Source organism: Miniopterus schreibersii (genome assembly GCF_964146895.1).
Source record: "Miniopterus schreibersii genome assembly, chromosome: 18".
Classification (NCBI taxonomy): Eukaryota; Metazoa; Chordata; class Mammalia; order Chiroptera; family Miniopteridae; genus Miniopterus; species Miniopterus schreibersii.
This window is the reverse complement of record NC_138121.1, coordinates 37,500,768-37,513,662: the sequence shown is the minus strand read 5'-3', so window position 1 is coordinate 37,513,662 and position 12,895 is coordinate 37,500,768. Positions and strand designations below refer to the sequence as shown.

The following is a 12,895-nucleotide window of genomic DNA, read 5'->3' as shown; positions in this document are numbered from 1 at the left end:
CAGATTTTTCTTTTTCCATATTTTAAAGAAGGTTTTTATACATTTCATTTCTATTACTACAACCCCCATTTCCAAGAGTTGAAATAGTGGGAGTTCTAAAGAAAACCTATAGTTTGAGTTGTTAATAAGGTGGAAATTTCTGTGCTGCAAAACAATTAAGAATAGCAGTTGGATGCCTGGCCAGGCATGGCTCAACGGTTGAGCATCGACCTAGGATCCAGGTAATCGGGGTTCGATTCCCGGTCGGGGCACATGCCCAGTTGCGGGCTTGATCAATGACTCTCTCATCATTGATGTTTCTGTCTCTCTCTCTCTCCCTCTCCTTTCCTCTCTCTGAAATCAATAAAGATATATTTAACCAAAAAAAAAAGAATAGCAGTTGGGCCCTTGGAGGAGAAAAGTGTAGTAAGACTGACAGCAAATGAATGAGTCTTTAGCAACAATTGAAATAACCTTTATTTGTCAGCTTTTAATGTGGATTTGTTGGTGCGTTTGTTTGTTTTGTTTTTGGACATAAAAGCTGTGTTGGCTGTTTTTAGTTAAGCAAGGATAAGTGGTAATTTTCTGTTACTTGGTTCCAGTTACAGATAAAAGTCCTCAAACATTTTACACTAAATCCCTTCTCTTCCTTTTTGGCTGGAGTTAGAACAAAGCAGAGAGTAATTTGTGTGCTTCTCTGCACCCAGAACCGCAGGCCAGATGCGTGGGCTCAGCATTGACTCCGGCCTGTCGTCCGTCATCCCCAGAGGCCAGGGTTAGTTTCAGAAGAGAGGCCTATGTCTGGTGGTGAGAGGTCCTGGATGCACTGTGACAAGTCACAGCGTCAGCAGTGTGACGGGGGCTGGATTTAACTTGGCTACATATTCCTAATCTTTAAGCAGCATCACTTTGAAAATGTCTGTTTATTCCCATAAAATGTACTAATTTAAAAGGCCATCATCACCATGTGAGACTTGACCATAGAGAACTTTTCTAAGCCAGCATTGAGGTCAGTGCTGGTGAACGCCTGTCCCCCAAACGTGAGCTCATTTGTTACTAAAGACCCAGGTTGCACAGATAGGGCTTGGAAGTTTTGCCTTTTCGGCACTTAAAGTCTTGCTTCATCTGTTCGTGCTTATCTTCCCTTTGATTGCATTAGTAGCTCAGGATAAATAAAATTTTCTGAGAGTCAGAGGAACTCAGGTTAACAGCTGAGAAATGTGGACATCAGAGAGCGTTTCAGTTCCGAGGCACCTGGCCTGCCGGCTCTGAAGCCTCAGGGTCTGTACAGTGCTGTTAGAGCAAACCAAGGTTATGAAACAGATCCACAGGGGAGACTTTCTGCACTAGATCCCCTGCGTTTGTAGGAAATTAGGCATCATGTTGTCTCCAAACATCTAAAATCAAGTGGTGTCCAAGGTAGAGATGAAAACACCACATTGGTGTACACTGCCCACGTCATGAAGGCGCGGCGAGTACTTCTCCTGACGTGTACGCTCACCAGCTGTTCCCTCGTCGGTGCTGCCTGGCGTGAGTGATTCACCCACGTAGACCAGAGGAAGCTGCACTGCAGTGAAGGCAAAACCCAGCCGACATGTCAGTTCCACTTAATGAGTCCGACGGGGAGACTTTGGATGTCATTGTCATACATTAGCAAAGCCAGCCTTTTAAGTTGTTAGGTATTAAAACAATACTTTTTATATTACAAATGTCTCTGCATTTTAACTGCTAATCAAAATAATTCCCCATGACTATTTTCTGAATCTCTAATACAGAAAATGAGATTTATTAATGCAAAAAACCCCTGGGAGGCAGGTGAGCGCTCCCTTGTGTGGTACACTTAAGATCCTACATTTTGGACCCTTATATAATATTGATTCATTGAGTCAGTGAGTCAGCTAGCGTTTACTGAGTACTTATGATATGCCAGGGTCTAGACTGGATTCTGGGAAGCAGATGGAAGGGAACAAACAAGTGTGCAGTCCATTGGGGAAGGGAGATATATAAACAAATAATTTTTACATGTGGGATAATTAAAGTGCTGTGGAGTTACTGGATTGATCACTGAAAGCTTCATTTATTATAGATATTGTAGGTTTTTGACATTGTTTTTAGTAAATTGAGGCAAAATGATCATTTGCTTACATCTCAAAATTAATTTGAATGGATAATTACACGGAAAACATGTTTTCCAGGTGCTCTTTTTTGATGTTCTTTATTTTCATGAGTAGGCAGCTATTACTAAAACCAAGAAATGGTTCACAATCATAATGTCCATTTCTATCTCAATAGTTACTATATAGTAGAAACGCTTAGTAGGTAAACTTGAAATTATATTTGGTAATGTGAAGGTGATTTATCATCCCCAAAATAACGGAGAAAATATTGGCAGAAGGGACTCAAAAGTTTTCCTGCTAGTATGAAGGTTTTTCTGGGCATTTGATCCACAGATTCCTCCATTGCAGCTAGCTCCTTTAAAAGGAGATTGACAGTAGGCGGCACAGAAGCCTGGGCCCTGGTCAGTAACTTGAGTCTCCCCTGCAGTTAGCACACTTTTTCTGGCCGGAGGGTGGACTTCAGGAAAAGATTAACCTGAAACTGACAGCACAAATTATACAGTTGGAAACATTGAGGTTTTTCTGATTTGTTTGGTAGATACTTTGTGTTTCTCTTTCTGCCTTCCCAAGAGGAGGCTCTCAGATACATTGTATCCATGGTCAGTTTCGCTCTGAGGCACATACTTCTACTGTCTTGTAAGAAATAAAGCCACTAATAATCTCAGCACCTCAGCTCACTTTTTACAGTAGACTCAGTTTAGGGGGAAAAAAACAAACCTGAGTGGTTTTTGTAACTGCAGCCATTCCTGTCTTTCTCTTCGGGCCTAACAGGTCTGGATCTGTGTACACATACTTGTGTGCTGGAGAGTGGAGATGTGGGCAGTGTTCTCACTGGTTCACACACAGCCTCTCTGCAAGGAGCTGCTAGTGCACCTAGTCACATTCCTCCTATGCCCAGCACACAAACAGCAGGGGCCCAGTGGGATCAGGTGCAACTTTCAAGAAAATTTTTAATCATTTAGTAATAATTTTGTAACATAATTAATGTTCACTGACGAAAAATGTTGTTTCCTTGCCAAAGTCAGCATTGTTAAAAACTGAATAATTTTTTGGCAAATCCAAGTTATGATTAAGTATTTTGGTGATTTGTCATTTGTCCACAGATGTTATTGAGATTTACAAATAAAATAGCCCAAATTCGGTTTAACTTGGGAGACGACAGTTCTGTATAAGGCACTAGATGAAATGGGATGGAAAGATTAGAGTCATCTAGTCTGACTTTGATTTTACAGAGGAGGAATCTGGGGCCCAGTTTCTTACCCAAGATTGTGCCCCATAAATGCTAGTCTGGGTAGTGGTGACTCCTTCAGCTTTAAAGGCACTCCAGAGGAGTGGGAGGCACAACTAGAAACCCAAGTTGGGCACTGGCCAGGTGACTCGGTTGGTTGGAACGTCGTTCCATGAACCAAAAGGCTGCATGTTTGATTCCCGGTCAGGGCACGTACCTGGGTTACGAGTTTGATCCCTGGTTGGGACACGTACAGGAGGCAACTGATCGATGTTTCTCTCTCATATCAGTGTTTCTCTCCCTTCCTCTCTCCCTAAAATCAGTAAAAACATTTCTTCATGTGAGGATTAAAAAAAAGAAACGTAAGTTAACACTGTTGCTGTAGCTCTCGAGTGCAACTCTTAGAAGTTAGGAACTTGCTTAATTTGTGATGAAAAGTAGTAAAGATATTTAAGTCTAGAAAGGATATAATTACAGCAGTGACTTAGACTCATTTCTAGGTAGTGAGTAAAATGGGCAGTAGGATCGCAGGGGAGAGAAAGCAAACGAGCAGGCTGTCATGGTAACTCAGGCGGGAAGGGTGATGATCATTTATAAGGTTCCTGCCATATGCTGGACTCTATTTTAAATGTATTTACTCATTTAATCCTTTCATGGCCCTATGAGATAGGTGTTGTTTTTAGGTCTATTTTACAGATGAGAAAACTAAGGCACAGAAGATTAAATAATGTCCCCAAGGTTCACAGCTAGTTAATGTCAGTCAAAATTCTAGCTGAGGCAGATGGGCCCCAGGTCTGCACTCAGTGGCCCTTTTTGCTCCTGTAGATCCTCGCCCCGCCATCCCTGTCGCAGCCCTCGGTGGGGTAGGTACTGGGCCTGCCCTTTCAGACCAGGGCGTGGACGCTGAACAGCAGTAGGGAAATGAACGGCCGACGAAGTTCAGAGAGCAAGTCTCCTTACAGCAGCATGTAAGAGAGTTAAGCACTTAAGAGCGAATCCCACCGGGCAGGTGAAAGACACGTGTGCTGAACACTACTAAGCGCGGCTGGAAGGACGTTTCCCCGGACAGGGAGGCCCAGCGTTGCCGAGACCTGCAGACACAGGGCAAGCTCTTCCAGACTCCACGGGCCTTTGCCAGGGAAGTGGAGAAGCCAGTCTTCAAGTGCACATGGAATCCGAGTGGCTCCCAAGTAGCCAAAACAGGCTTGAAAAAGAACAAACGAAGAATCACACCTCCTGGCTTTGAACTTTCCCCGAAGCTACAGTGATTAAGATAGTGCGGGACAGGCGTAAGGACAGACGTGTAGACGATGGCGTCGAGGGGAGAGCAGAGGAATAACGCTCGCCTCTGTGGTCCCTGGACTTCTAGCGAGGACGCCAAGGCCAGTCAGTGGGGAGGGCACCTGGAAAGGAGACATGCACATGCCAAAGAACAGGCGGACCCTCCTTCAGACTATAGACGAAAAGTAACTGAAAATTGATCAGTGACCGAAACTTAGGAGCTAAATGATAAAACTCTTAGAGGAAAACATTGGGGAATCCTCAGGACATTGGACTTGGCAGTTACCCCGTGGATGTGACACCAACAGCACAGGCAACAGAAGGGAAACAGGATAGATCGGACTCACCTACTCCACTGGTTGGGTCACCTGCCAAGAGACCCATTTGTTGCAAGATTTATTCGAAAGGCTAGAAACTTTATTTTGTAACGGAAAGCTCCTGGGGTTTCCTGAGATGTTACACTCTTCTATCCTTCCTCCTTAGCTCCCTCTTAATGTATTTCCCTCTCCCTGCTTCCCACAGGGACTCTGCTCTGGGCTTGCTCTCACCCCAGTCCCTCTCTGGCAGAGGAAAGGGTGGGAAGGACAGGGGACCGTGTCCTGGCGCAGCAGCTCTGGGAAAGCCTCGCCCTTCCTCTGAGGCGGTAGTTGTGGCACATCCCTCCCGGTGGCTGAGCCGTGGGGAGTGCACCCAGGGGCCGTCCACACGTGCCCTGCGCAGGCCAAGGGCACTGCAGGTTCTGCGGGCGCTCGCCCACCTGCCCCCCAGCTCTTCAGCCCCGGTGGACTCAGCAGGAGGGCGCGGGAGGCGGAGCCCGCAGCTGTCTGAGCTCAGGGCCACTCAGCCAGCGGGCATGCTCTCCACCCGCAGCCCCCTTTCTTCCCAGCAAGGGCAGGGGAGTGGAGGGGGCTGAGCAGCTTGGGCTCCTCACAGCCTTTCTTTTCAGCCTCTATTTAATATCACTTAGCACTTTTAAGAACATGCCTGAAAATTATCCGTGAAGAGAATGTTACTATTGGAAATATAATAGTGACGTCCATTGTTGCGTGGGGTGCGGCCTCGAGCCGGCCGCTTCCTTCCCTGTTACCGCCTGCGGGCCCAGCGGCAGCGAAATCGTGGTCGAGCCCTGGCTGCGGGGCCCGGCCTGGAATCGGGGTGTCTAGAGCATTTGTTTTCTTCTAATGAAAGGAAGACATGTCAGTCTTAGAAGCCTGTATTAAATATTACTCTAAATATTGGCAGGTGCTTTCCTGAAAGGGTGAACCAATTTTTATTTTCACAAGCAACCATGTTTGCAAAGATCTCTCCACTTTCTTTCACTTTGCTTGTTGTTATTTCTTAAACTTGTTTACTGGTTACTTTATTTTGGTATCCAGAAATGGTATCCTGCTTTTAATTAAACTTCTTTGCTTCTCGGTGAAATAATCACTTTTTCATGTGACGACTCACCACTCAAGAACCACTGCTTTAGCCCGAGAAGGACCTAGCAGGAGACAGTGTCACAACTCCGTGGGAGGATTTTGGGGACAGGGTCCATGCCGTGTTGGGAGGTGGACTTTTCTTGCAGTTCTGTTTGCCTGGCCTGAGAGTCTGTCCTGCTTGCCTGTCAGTCTGGGCAGCAGCAACTCCTGGGGCCTCTGCCTCCGTCCTCTCGGTGCTGCTCCCTCCCCCACAGGGAGACACATGGCGCTGGCGCTGCTGCCACTGAGACATGCCAGCCGACTGCTTGTGCGGGGCTCAGGTGCAGCTGCAGCCTGGGCCCTGTGAGCTCACTTGCTGTCGATCGTTTTCGTGAGGAATCCAAGTGCGTGTCTGTGAGAGGCTAGCATTTCCTTGCTCTTGCTGTCCTTAGGCCCAGTGGCAGCTCTTCAACCCCGCTCTGGGCTGTCTCTATAGACCAGGGCCCGTTTCCTTGGCCTAAGCTTAAGCCCTCCAGGCTTGTGTTCTGACGATGGAGCAGTTTGAAGCACAGGTGAGTTCTGAGTCTGCCGAATTTTTCCTGAAGCCTGGAGTAAATCGTCATCTTTTATACGATAAGGTCGGGGTGCAGGAGGAACCCTCTCCTGCTCACCCCTCAGCTCTGAGCTCTGGATTCACCACTCCCCCTGGAAAGAGCTCGGTGTCCTGAAGCGCTGGTTACATAATGTGCCTCACTTCCTCTGGGACATTGGGGACAGTGGGATCCCTGCTGGCAGCAGTAATTAGGTCTCAGAAAAGCTGGGCACAAAGCACCGCAAGCTGAGGAAGCCCAGGGTCCCTTCCCTGCACGTGTGGGTCCAAGTTCCAGACCCCAGACTATTGGGCAGTGACCTCAGGCGGGCGGGCCTCTCTCCGGGCATGATTGCTAATGAGGCTGTGGCATCTGCTTCTGCCCTGATCACATGTAGCTAAAGTGGCGTTTGAGGGCCTCACCACCCTGCATCCCAGGTGGGCGGCAAACAAAATCTCCCGTGTCCACAGGCTACCGAGTAACCAGTCATCACCAGACAAGTGCTGTAAGAGTTGGAAAGATCAGCACAGACCTTCTAGAATCTGCCTGAGCCAAACTTGGAAGGATCAGGTGACAAGACGGCTCTCACACGAGAACTGCAGTGGGCAGCGGGGCGATGCTCTGTACATGGTCCCACTGCCGGCAGGCGGCAGGGAGTCTGCCTGCGACCCCTCTGTCTCCCCATCACTCATGGCTCAGGCCTGCCTGAGGAGCCCGGCAGGAGAGACCCGCATCCTGGGGTCACACCGCGGCTCAGTGCGCAGCAGCATTTAGGGACACTGCGGGGTCTCCAGTTACCACTGGAGTCTAGATTAGGGTCTAATGCTATTACACGTAATAATCAATTTTGGAAGGAAAGAAGTTAGTGAAAAACAGCTCTTTTAACTTCACAAGATACCAGTGGGAGAATCATAGCAAAACTAAAGCTACTTAGATACACAGTGTAGGTGCACAGGGTATTGACGTACGCGGTAACTGCTTCCCGGAGGACGGGTGTCTGTAGCAAAGGGGACGGCTGTGTCTCAACGCCGCGCAGGACAGCAAAGAGCTGGGCTAGCACAAGGCTTCGTGCTCTCCAACCCCGCCCTGCCAGTTATGTTAGTTTTATTGGAAAATGGTCATCTTGGAGTTGAGCTGTGTTTACAGTAGAAGCATCGCTTGTATGGGTTCCGTCGTTTTCAAGTTCACATTCCTGTCAGGACATGGGACACCTGATGGGATGCCTCTGAAGAGGGCGTTGAAAGGTTTGGGGTCTGTTGAGAATTGTACAGGTTATCTGTTGCATTTGACCTTCGAAGGCCATGAGTTGAACAGTGTCAGGCATTGTTCTTGGCTTAAGAATATAATGTTTAAGAAGACGACAGGCAAGGTTCCTGCCCTCCCAGAGCACACACTCCAGTGGGGGAGACAGACGACACACACAGGGCACTGAGTACACCAGACGCCACCCTCGGGGCTCCTGACTCTCCCTGCCGCCTGAGCTGCAGATACACAGGTGAATTTTTGTGCCTTCGTAGATGCATAAAGGGCTGAACTTCGGACATCCTCTGTGCTTGTCTGATAGTCACTGCAACTGAATTCTCAAACCTGCCGACCCGGGAATTTCTAAATTCAGTTTTCTCTTAGGTTGCAGAGAGCATGTCTTAGAAGACACAAAACCTGAGTCCATCAGTGACACCGCGGACCTGGCCCTCCCACCCGAGATGCCGATTCTGATAGATTTCCACGCCCTGAAGGACATCCTGGGGCCCCCAATGTACGAGATGGAGGTGAGCGTTCTCATTGTTTGTGGACACCCCCCAGTTTACCCTGCTGTCCTCTCCTGAGTGATGGAGCCCAGTAGCTTCCATGCTGCCACCCTGATTTCTGAAAATGTTTTACCACCCCAGCCCCTTGGGAAAGGAGTGAGGATCAACTCCCCAGCCCTTGACCAGAGCCCAGGCTGCAGCTGCTCCTGCGAGAGAGCCTGTGGTGCAGCCACGTTCTCAGATACATGCGGGTGGACCGTGTGCTCAGAGCCTGATGTGGGTAACTCCTGCAGGGTAGGAAATGTCAAGGCCCAGAGGTGCTGGCAAGTCAGCAGGACTGGTTCTTCACTGTCGGTCTGTTTTCATAACTGGGATGTGGCTCATCAGCTGGGCCCGTGATCTCAGAGGAGCGCATGCTGTTTCAGTGGCAGTGAGGCAGCAGTGGCTCCGAGCGCCCGGGGAGGGGCCTCGGGCCTTGGGCCTTGGGCAGTGGACTTTAGTGTCGGCAGCAGCACCAGAGCGAAGAGAAGGAGCAGAGCAGTGAGACGGGGGTTTGATGTCTGCTGTCCCTCGGCACCTGGAGCTCACGCTTCCTCAGTGCGGGTTAAAAAGAGGGTTCGTGCTCGGCCCGGCATGGCTCGGGTTGAGCATCGACCTAAGATCCAGGAGATCTCAGATTAATCCCTGGTCGGGGCACGTGCCCGGGTTGCGGGCTCGATCCCCAGTAGGGGGTGTGCAGGAGGCAGCCGGTCAATGACTCTCTCATCATTGATGTTTCTCTCTCTCTCTCTCCCTCTCCTTTCCTCTCTCTGAAATCAATAAAGACATATTTTTTTTAAAAAGAGGGTTTGTACTCTCTGAAGCAAATTCATGGTGACCACATGAAGTTAGGATCGGGAGTGTTTATAGACACGCAACCTACTAGGAATAGTCAAATAGCTAAGACAGTGGGTTTGCTCCTGGGAGATTAGATGTGTAAGTAGATGTGCTCCTCGGAATCTACATCACTCAGATATTTTAAGGTAAAGTGGCTTCTGAGAAATGCCACAGAGGAAGTCAGTCCATCTTGTGTCCTGGCAGGAAGCCACACAGTAAGTGCAAGTGTGACTCCAAGTCCCGGGGGTAGTAGACACTGGAGGGGCGGGTCAGTCGGCCTGAAAACAAACAGCTCTTGTTGACTAGCTGTTGTCATCATTCTCTGCAGGTGTCCGAGCGCCTGAGCCAGCCGGGAGTGGCCATAGGCCTGGCGTGGACTCCCTTAGGCGGCGAGATCATGTTCGTGGAGGCCAGTCGGATGGATGGCGAGGGCCAGCTAACCCTGACGGGCCAGCTGGGGGACGTCATGAAGGAGTCCGCCCACCTGGCTATCAGCTGGCTGCGCAGCAATGCGAAGAAATACCACCTGACCAATGGTGAGGCGGAGGCGGAGGCGAGCGTTAGGACCAACCTAACCTTCCCAAGTACAGGCCTTTGATTTGGGGGCCCCGTGGAAATCCTAGTTCCCATTTCAGAGCCTACTGGCAAGTGCCTGACCCAGAAACTCAGTCCAAGGCTGTGTTTCGTTTTTAATCCCACTTGGAACAGAACGAACCTATTCTCCCAGACCCCCACTCGGGTTGTACTCACCACTAATATTTTGAAGGAGTCTTTTACCCAAAACATTCATTCTTTTGGTTATATCCTTGATTTTCTTTTTTAGGAGAAAAAGAAAACAGGTTTAATTTTTCTCCATTAAAGTCCTTTTTTCCTTTGTAAAGCTTCTGGAAGTTTCGATCTTCTCGACAACACAGACATTCATCTGCACTTTCCAGCTGGAGCTGTCACAAAAGATGGACCGTCTGCAGGAGTTACCATAGTAACCTGCCTCGCCTCGCTTTTCAGTGGGCGGCTGGTCCGCTCCGATGTGGCCATGACTGGGGAAATCACACTGCGAGGCCTGGTTCTTCCGGTGAGTGACTTTTAAATTTTAAATAATCATACTTTAAATTTAAGAGTGGTTTTGCCTTCTTCCTATGGATACCTTAGTTTTAAATACATAGAAAATGTTTATAGCTGTAATTCATATTCTCAAATTTTAATCAAATTCAAAAACAGCAGATAGTTTCCCCATGTTTTTTTGTTCTGAGAATGAGGACTTGCTAAGGGGAAAAGATCGGTCTGGTCAATCATTGGTGAAGATTTGGGGCTCTGTTCCAGTTAGCCAAGTGTTAGATGCACGGCACAGGTATAAAATAGGATAGGAGCTACAGTGACACAGTAAGCCCGGCTCTCACTTTTGGGCCTTCCTGGGAGACCTCTGTCCTGCAGAGCATCAGACTCCTAGAGCTGGTGGATGCATAGGAACATGGGCACTATAAAATGGACACTGCAGCCAAGACTGACCATGTCGAACTGCTAAATTGTGAAAAAATTCTACATATACAGTTCCGTATCTTAAGCTACTGATAAAAACACTGATAAAATACATAACCTTGGGAGATTATTATTAGAGTTTTAAGTCATTAGTTACCTGTACCAGTCTAAAACAAAATTTTGGCAGGTTCATAGCAAAATGAGAAAAAAAAGGAACGGTCTTTATTCTGAGAACATCTTTACTTGATGAGGTAATGGTAAGTAGATCGTAGAATCACCAGTTAAGACCAGTGCTCTCAGTTCCCCAATTGGTTTAAGTCAACCTGAAAGTTGTATTCTAGGCCCTACTTATTGTGACATCCTAGGTCTACACTCAGAAGGAACAGCTGGCCTCTTCAGCTCACCAGGAACTAGTGTAAGGGAATGGGTGACAGCAGGAATACCAGCTGTCCCCTAAAAGCAGACTGACAACCACAGACCTCCAGTTCCCCAGGTCAAGATGGTCAACTGATCAAGGAATAAAGGAACACATTCTGACGCTTAATAACAAGCAGGGGTCAAAGCCGGTAGTTCAGCCAACTTCTGGAAGCTGGGAGTACCCTGGCTGATGACACAGAACTGGAGGGAGAGACAGCCTTCCCAGCCAAGTGTGGAAGAAGCTCTAGCCCAGGAGCTCAGGGGAGACAGAAAGGAAAACCAGGGGGGTTGCTGAAGTCTCTGGCCAGCAGCCCGCCCTGCGCTGCCCCGTTCTCAGAGCAAGGGCTCCTACTCCAGCAGAGGTGAACGGCAGGGACTTTGAGTAAGACTGCAGTGTCATCTGTCACATGAGACACCACGAAGCAGCTGCACTGACGCTGGACTTGCTGTGGCCAGAGGAAATGGAACTCCAGGGCAGAGGCCGAGACAGAGCTCTCAGATGTAAAACTATGGTTTTAGAACTGGTCAGACTATTCAGGAAAAAATAATAAACAATCTGGCAGATCCAACATCTGCCTCTCAGGGGTTCTAGCAACAGAGGAAATGGACTAGAATTGTCCAACATGTAATGGGACATTCCTTAGGCTGTCTTCAGCTCGAAAGGACTTACCAGGTCGGAGAAAGGTTTTATCCTCGTGATTCTTCATACTCCCAAGGAGAGAGATTTCTCATCAGTGCCCCCCTGTGCAGCACCTTCAGAACCCTGAGGGAAATTATTTCACACCTAGCTTTGTGTGCACAGCATTACTGTCAGTCATGCATGCAGGGAATCTGTTTCTCTTACACTTTCTGAGGAAGGGACTTTGGAAGTGTACTTCAGGGGCATAAAGAAAACCCTTGGGGGAAGACAGCAGTGGGTGGGGTAACCGAAATGGCCAAGTACCAGGCTGATTACTATGGCCTGTAGTACAGTTTGATATGAGGTAGAGTGATCCCTCCAACTCTGTTCTTTCTCAAGATCGCTGCGGCTATCTGGGGTCTTTTGTGGTTCCATATAAATTTTTGGAGTGTCTGTTCTAGTTCTGTGAAATACGCCATTGGTATCTTGATAAGAATTGCATTGAATCTGTAGATGGCTTTGGGTAGTTGGAAATTTTGTTAATTCCACCTGTCCATGAACATGGTATATGCCCACTTATCTGTATCATCTTCAGTTTCGTTCTTCCATGTCTTACAATTTTGCAAGTGCAGGTCTTTCACACCCTTGGTTAAATTCATTTCTAGGTTTGTTTTTGATGCAGTGTAAATGGGGTGGTTTTCTTAGTTTCCCTTTCGGATAGTCCATTATTGGTGTTGTATCCTGCTTTCCACAGTGGCTGCACCAGTCTGCATCCCCACCAGCAGTGTACTAGGGTTCCCCTTTCTCCACATCCTCACTAGCACTTATTGATGGTGGCCACTCTGACAGGTGTGAGGTGCTGTCTCATTGTGGTTTTAATTTGATCTCTCTGATGAGCACCTTTTCATGTCTATTGGCCATCTGTATGTCCTCTTTGGAGAAGTGTCTATTCAGGTCCTTTGTCCATTTTTTAAATTGGATTGTGGTTTTGGTATTGAGTTGTATAAGTTCTTTATAAATTTTGGATATTAACCCCTTATCAGATGTATCATTGGAAATATGTTCTCCAATTCAGTGGGCTGTCGTTTAATTTTGTTGGTTTCCTTTGCTGTGCAAATACTTTAGTTTGATGTAGTCCCATTTGAGGTATGTTCCCTCTATTCC

At 47.9% G+C, this 12,895-nt stretch overlaps 1 protein-coding gene across 1 annotated transcript in view; it reads left to right on the top strand.

The window, feature by feature from the left end:
- Positions 1 to 12,895, top strand: part of LONP2 (lon peptidase 2, peroxisomal) — a 52,078-nt gene that overhangs the window by 37,181 nt on the left and 2,002 nt on the right. The window contains exons 12-14 of the mRNA XM_081119733.1: positions 8,222 to 8,364; positions 9,548 to 9,755; positions 10,101 to 10,291. Of these exons, the coding sequence (XP_080975859.1) occupies positions 8,222 to 8,364; positions 9,548 to 9,755; positions 10,101 to 10,291 (542 nt within the window). The remainder of the gene's footprint in view (positions 1 to 8,221; positions 8,365 to 9,547; positions 9,756 to 10,100; positions 10,292 to 12,895) is intronic.